The 6,953-nt window shown below is 45.7% G+C and overlaps 1 protein-coding gene across 9 annotated transcripts in view; it reads right to left on the reverse strand.

Annotated features, from left to right (window-relative positions):
- Nucleotides 1-2,549: 2,549 nt before the first annotated feature.
- E2F2 (E2F transcription factor 2) overlaps nt 2,550-6,953 on the reverse strand; it is a 20,796-nt gene continuing 16,392 nt past the window's right edge. For all 9 annotated transcript variants that reach the window (XM_023529154.1, XM_023529155.1, XM_023529153.1 and 6 more), the window contains one exon: nt 2,550-5,919. In XM_023529154.1, the coding sequence (XP_023384922.1) occupies nt 5,654-5,919 (266 nt within the window). In that variant the 3' untranslated portion in view covers nt 2,550-5,653. The remainder of the gene's footprint in view (nt 5,920-6,953) is intronic.

A 6,953-nucleotide genomic window follows, 5' to 3' on the forward strand; every position in this document is an offset into this window, starting at 1 on the left:
TGCCCATTTTTTAATTGGATTGTTTGTTTTTTTGTTGCTGAGTATATGAGTTCTTCATATATTTTGGATATTAACTGCTTATCAGATGTATCATAAGTGAATATCTTCTCCCATTCAGTATGTTGTCTTTTTGCTTTGTTGATGGTTTCTTTTGCTGTGTAAAACTTTTTAGTTTAATGTAGTCCCATTTATTTTTTCTTGTTTCCTTTGCCCAAGGAGATATATCCAAAAAGAAATTACTAGTAATAATATCAGAGAGAATACTGCCTATGTTTTCTTCTGGAAATTTTATGGTTTCAGATCTTATATTTTAAGTCTTTAATCTATTTTGAGTCTATCCTTGTATATGGTATAAGGAGGTGGTCCAGTTTCATTTTTTTGCATGTATCTGTCCAACTTTCCCAACACCACCATTTATTGAAGAAACTGTCAAAAATTTAGTTTAAATAAAACTTGCCTTTAAATCCATCTGGCTCTGGCATCATTTGGAGTAACTCTTGAATGCCAGTTCGAGTTAATGATTTCTCCTTCTTTTTGAGTAAATTTATTATTTTCTTTAAAAATTGTCCTTTTCACATACACTTTTAGCTCTGCATCTCATTGGCTGCATTACCTGGGAACTTTTTTAAAAAACAAATTTATTGACGTGTATCTTACATTATATAAAACTCATCCTTTTAGATGTACAGTGTAATGATTTCTAAAAATTTTATCAGGTGACTACAACCATTACCAGTCTTAGAACATTTCCGTGGCCCCAATAAGATCCCCTTTGTAGAGTAATGGCTTTATTGAGATATAATCCATATACCATACAATTCAGCTACTTAAAGTATATAATTCAGTGGTTTTTAGGATATTCATAGAGTTGACTGACCAGCACATTGATTTTAGAATATTTTCATCACCCTTCCCAATAAAACCCTGTTCCTGTTAGCAGCCACTCCTCCAAAGCCTTAAACAACTACTAATCTATTTTCGGTCTCTATGGATTTGCCTATTTTAGATGTTTCATATAAATGAAATATGTGGCCATTTGTGCCTGGCTTCTTTCACATAATACGTTTTCAAGGCTCGTCCATGTTATAGCATGTATCAGTAATTTGTCTTTTTATTGCTAAATATTCCATTGTATGGATATACTATATTTTATTCATCCATTCAACAATTGATAGACATTTGGGTAGTTTCACTCTTGGGCTATTGTGAATAATGCTGCTGTGAACATTTGTGTACAAGTTTTTACGTGGACATATATTTTCATTTCTCTTGGGTATATACCTAAGGGTGGATCTACTTGAGTTGCATGATGGTTCTAGGTTTAACCTAAGGAACTGCCAAACTTTTCTCCAAAGGCTATACTATTTCACATTCCCATTAGCAGAGTATAAGCATTCTAATTTCTCCGCATCCTAGCCAGCACTTGGCATTATGTCTTTTTATTGCCATCGCAGAAGGTAGGAGGTGGTATCTTGTAGTTTTGACCTGCATTTCCCTGATGGGTGGCCAATCATGTTGAGATCCTTTTTATGAGCTTATTGGCCACTTGTATATCTTCTTTGGAGAAATGTCTGTTCATATCTTTTGTCCATTTTTTAATTGCTATATTTTTACTACTAAGTTGTAAGAGTTTTATATTCCGGCTACAAGTCCCTAGCTAGATGATTTACAAATATTTCTTCCCCCTTCTGTAGGTTATCTTTTCACTTTCTTGATGTCATCCTTTGTAACAAAAAAAAATTTTAATTTTGATGAAGTCCAATTTATGTTTGTTTTGTTGCTTATGCTTCTGGTGTTACATCTAACAAACCATTGCCTAATCCAAGGTAATAAAGATTTATGCCTATGCTTTCTTCTAAGATTTTTGTGGTTTTAATGGTTATATTTAGATCTTTGATTCACTTTGTATGTGGTATTGTGTTAGGGGTCCAACTTCATTCTTTTGTATATGGATATCCAATTGTCCCAGAACTATTTGCTGAAAAAACTTTCTTTGAATTGTCTTAGCAACCTTATAAAAAATCAATTGACTGTAAATATGAGGGCTCATTTCTAGACACTCTATTCCATTGATCTGTCTATCCTCACGCTTGTCTTGACTAGTTTGGTAATAAGTATTGAAACTGAAAGTGCGAGTCCTCAAATTTTGATTTTTCTTTTTTGAGATTGTTTCGGCTATTCTGGGTCTCTTGGATTTTCACATGAATTTTAGAATCAGCTTGTCAATTTCTGCAAAGGAGCCAGCTAGAATTCTGATGGAGACTGCATTGAATCTGTACATCAGTTTGGAGAACACGGCTGGCTATCTTAAATCTATTAAGTCTTTCAATCCATGGACATGAGGCATGTTTTCATTTATTTCAGTATTCTGTCATTTCTTTCAACAATGCTTTGTAGTTTTCAGAATGTAAGGCATGGTGATAGGCCAGTGTGGGAGAAAGAGGCTGTTTCTGGAGAGAAATCAGCCAGTTGGTCAGCTGTCCCCACACCTGTCCTGGGAGGACCAGATCCTTCTCCCTGGTAATAACCTTCGGAAAGCACAACAGAGACAAGGTACCCAGAGTTGTTGTTTAATGCCCAATTATCACAACACAAGGAGGTTTATGTGGTGCTCATCAAGGTTGGACCCAGGAGAAACCAGGCAGGAGGTACGTGACCTGTAGAGTCTAGGTTCCCTTGGGCTCCCTTACCCGAGAGACACATGTGCCACATACAAGGCTTCTTCACTAAGGAGCCAGCAGGCTGGCTGGGCTTCTGGTCAGTGAGGGTCCTCATGAGAGAAAAGGGTCCCAGGATGATGTGGGGACCTTGGGACACAGTGATGAGAACCAGAAAGCTGCTTGCAAACAACCCCCAAAGGCCTTCACTTCAAATGCTGTAAGCCACACAACTCGGACACAAGGATATCCAAACTCTTTCACTAAAAACTCTAAACGCTGTGCAGAACTGATGCTGAAAACACTTGGAGAGAGAAAAGAAAGCCAAAACCAACCTAGAGCCAGCTTTACAAGCTTCACCGTCGCCCCCTTCTTCCCTGCAGCCATGCTAGTCAGATTAGCCCTGCAGTGGAGAAGGGAACTCACTCCGGTCTAGCTAACACTTTCAACAGGAGGGACACAGGAGCATGTCCCTGGCTTTAAGAAATCTCTTAAAATCTGCAACACTACTCAACAATTTAACGCTACTGGGTTCCCTGGAGCAACCCCCACCCCATCACCTTTGATGCCTCTGGGGACACGGATGACCTGCAGGCTGCTGGTGGGGCTGGGGAATTTGCTGGCAGAATGTGCCTCAGAAACTGGCTTTTCTTCTGCCCTAGTTTTAAAGTTTATCTGGCCTCTAAAAGAAATACTCCTCAAAAGGCATCTGATGGAACTTGGGAGGTTTCAAGTGTCACTGGCAAGAAAGAGTCTCAAATGTGTATCCCACCCAGAGCCTGAGGCTTGGCTTGGGTTGGTTCAGCCCCCGGGCTGGGTCGGGTGTGGCATGGACAGCACAGAAGCGGGCAAGGGCAGCTACTCAGGATACAGGTCGTGGGCCCAAGGGGTGACCCTCTGTCCAACCCCACGGCTGGGTATTTGGAGAATGAGCTTGAATTCTGGCCAGACTTTACCAATAAATTCATTCCCAGTGGGTCCTGCAAGCCCCTTCTTTCTTTTCTCTGATTTAATTCTAGGAGAAGACTCTAGACAGAGCCCGAAGCATAGAAGTCAAACATCTCTGTCCTCAGAGACAGGTGAGTGGCCCCACGGCAGCCTAGCAGAGACCTTGGAACAGCAACACCATCTCCAGCCCCACAGGCCTCAAACCAGGGTCCAGGCAGCACCCCTTCTCCCGCCCTAGGGCCCGCTGGGCTTCCAAACCACGTGGAGCTGCAGAGGGTAAGCCAAAGGCATTTCTGTGAATCATACAAAATGAGCCCTGTTTGTAGAGCTGGGGACCTGTGACCCGCTGACCATCCTGAGAGAGCAAATGACAAGGCACGACAGACTCTAGCTAGACATTAGCTCACATCAGACTCCATCCCCAAAGAAGCCCACCTCCCAAACTTCAGATCCCAACAGAACAACTCAAGAGCAATCCCAAAAGGCCAAATTCATGTTTTAAATGAACTTAATGCTACCACCTTAAAAAAAAAAAAAAAAAAAAGTGCTGCCCAGTTGAGCCCCTGAGGAAACCTAGCTCCCTGAGGGTGGGTGGCGGGCCTCTTGGACCACCGCCTATGGCTGCCTCTCTCCAGAAGGCACAGCCTTGGTTCATGAAGCCCAGAGCACCCTCACTCAAGGGTGTGCTGGGGAATAGAGCTGACTCCCTCCCCCCAACACGCACACCCAGCTGGGTTAAAGGGACAATGTGGGGTGGTCAAGCCTCTGGAAGGGATGAGGCCAAAAGACAATCTCGGGACCCCAGGCCTAAAGAGGTAACATGAGCCCATCTCACTATTAGCTGCCAAAGTCTATTCTATAATGAAGACCCTGTCACCCCTTTAGCATTCCTATGACAAAAGGAACCAACAGGCCATCAAATCCGGGTCACCTCTGTCCCTGGGGGTCTGGGTGAGAGCTGAGGCGAAGGGGAAGTCCTTAAAGAATCACCCCTTTCTACAAGGGGGACAAAAAAGCCTTCCAGATGTAGCTAATACCAGCAGCTGTCAGAGGGGTGAGTTCAGGCAGTTTCTTGTCTTAATCTCACCCTGTTCTACGGTGCAGCTGCCTCTGCCTCCCAGGTCCCCAGTGTAGAACCGCTCCTGTCCCAGTGAGAGGCAAAAACGGAGGAAAGGTGCCTGTGGTAGCCATCACAGCTGCTCCCACATTCCTATCCGAGTTTCCCCAGGAGTTCTTCTCTGCCAACTCCCTGGAGGACTTTTTTTTTTTTCATATATTCTAAGGGATGGAGATAAGGAATTCTACAGGGAGGGGGTCTCCTTAAAAGCCGCTCCTGTTTCCTCAGGAGCCTCAGTACCACCTGTGCTTGGATGGCCCCCTAGAACCATCTCCGGGACAGAGGAGACCAAAAATCCAAGGCTGGAGCCTCAGCTACAGCTTACTAGAATTAGAAGGCCTAAGTGCAATAAGCATTCCAGAAGACTGGACGGGTCCTCAGAGACCCAGACCCCACTGCTGCAGGGATCAGGGACTCGGCCTCGGTCCCTGGAAGCCTAGGGCTGCCCTTGGACAGCAAACAGTGCTGGGCCTGTCTGAGGACAAGTCTTACTAGAAACTAGAACAATCTCCCTGCTAAAACTCAGGGAAGACACACCAACAGAACTCAACCTGAAATAAATACAAAGGTATTAAGTGCTTCTCGATAAATTGAGGGTCCTCATTACCCCTCAAAAAGGCAGTGGTAGGGCCTTTCCCTGAACCTGGTCGCCTCACCTGTGGCCCTTCACATGCGAGGTCAGAGGTCAGAAGACAGAATGGGTCTTTCTGGGCTCGGCTTCCACTAGGAAGGACGGGACCCAACCCCTGATATGCTCTTCACCTGCACCCTCCACAAACCCCCCAGGTAGGTTCAGCTTGCAATGGAGTAGGAAAGGAGACCCCTGTACCCTGATGGCGGCATCTCGTGTCCAAAGTCCCTGTGCAGGCAGAGGGCCTGTCTGTGAGGAGGTAGAAACAGGGGTGGGGCTGCTGGAGGCAGGCAAGGTTACTCAATTAATCAGCAGATCCCCAAGGTCATAGGAGTCAAAGAGGTCACTGATGCCCTCGCCCCCTTCCAGGCCCCACAGGTAGTCATCTTGATCCAAGGGTGGAGAGAAGCTGATCAGAGGGGAGCTGCTTGGCAGTGTTGGGGACAGGAACTGGTCCTCGGTCTGCTGCAGAAGTGGGTAGGGCAGCTCCAGCATGCTGTCAGTGGCCTCTAGAGGAACAAGGGATGGTGGCGGCGACAGGATATGGTGGGAAGTCAGCGCTGGTGCTGAAGACAAATAGACAAGGGTTAAGCCTGGCCCTGGACTCAAAAGCCTCTGGTCAGACCTCAGAGCATAAGAACAGCCTTGTGGGTCTCTGGACAACTGTGCACCTTCTCTTCTCCCTCCCACCCTGACCTCCCACACCTAATGGCACAGGGACACCCTCTCTTTCCCGGCACCAGCTCTAGCAACCACCCTCATTCTCATGACCGCCCAGGAGCTTAAAACTGATATTTAATACCTTTCACAGTGGGTGGGCTCTCCTGCTCTCAAAACCAACTCTCTGCTTCTACACTCAACCCTACCCCCTTTCACCATCAAGGCCTTTGTCCCTGAAATAATTTCCTTTTTCTTGCATCACTGATTTCTCTCACTCTACTAGATCATTCCCATCAACACACAGACATACTCTCCTAACGCCTATCTTTCAAAAAGCAGCCTCCCTTGACCTCATGACTCTCCAATTACCAGCCCATTTTCCAGCTGCCCTTCACAGTAAAATTTCTCAAGAGTTGTCTGTGCTCTCTACCTCCACACCACTCCTCGCTCTTTGACCCACTCCGTCCTGACGTCTGTCCCCGCCTTGCCAATGAACCAATGCCCTCCATGTGGCTAAGTCCCATGCTCAGTTCTCCAGTTTCATCTTATTTGATTTTCCAGAAGAAGCTGACGCAGCTGTCCACACCTTTCGTCTTTAAACATCCTCACTTGGTTTTGGGTACACACAGTAGGTTCCTCGGGTTTTCTTCTTACCACTTTGGCTGCTTCTCCTTGGTCTCCTTTGCTGGATCTTCCTCCTCTTTCCAACTTCTAATCCTGAAGGCCCCGGGCTCCACCCTCAGATTCCTCTCTCCTTTGGCTGCATTGCTCCCTAGATGGTCTCAGCCCACCCCATGGCTTTAAATCCCTCTCTAGACAGACTTCTCCCAAGTGGACACCTCTGGCATGGACCTGGTCCCCGAGCTCTGGGCTCCTGCAACATCTCTACTTGGGCGTCTAAGCTACATCAGAACTTAGCATATCAAAGCTGAACTCCTGG

Source organism: Pteropus vampyrus, unplaced genomic scaffold, assembly GCF_000151845.1.
Source record: "Pteropus vampyrus isolate Shadow unplaced genomic scaffold, Pvam_2.0 Scaffold36, whole genome shotgun sequence".
NCBI classification, from domain to species: Eukaryota; Metazoa; Chordata; class Mammalia; order Chiroptera; family Pteropodidae; genus Pteropus; species Pteropus vampyrus.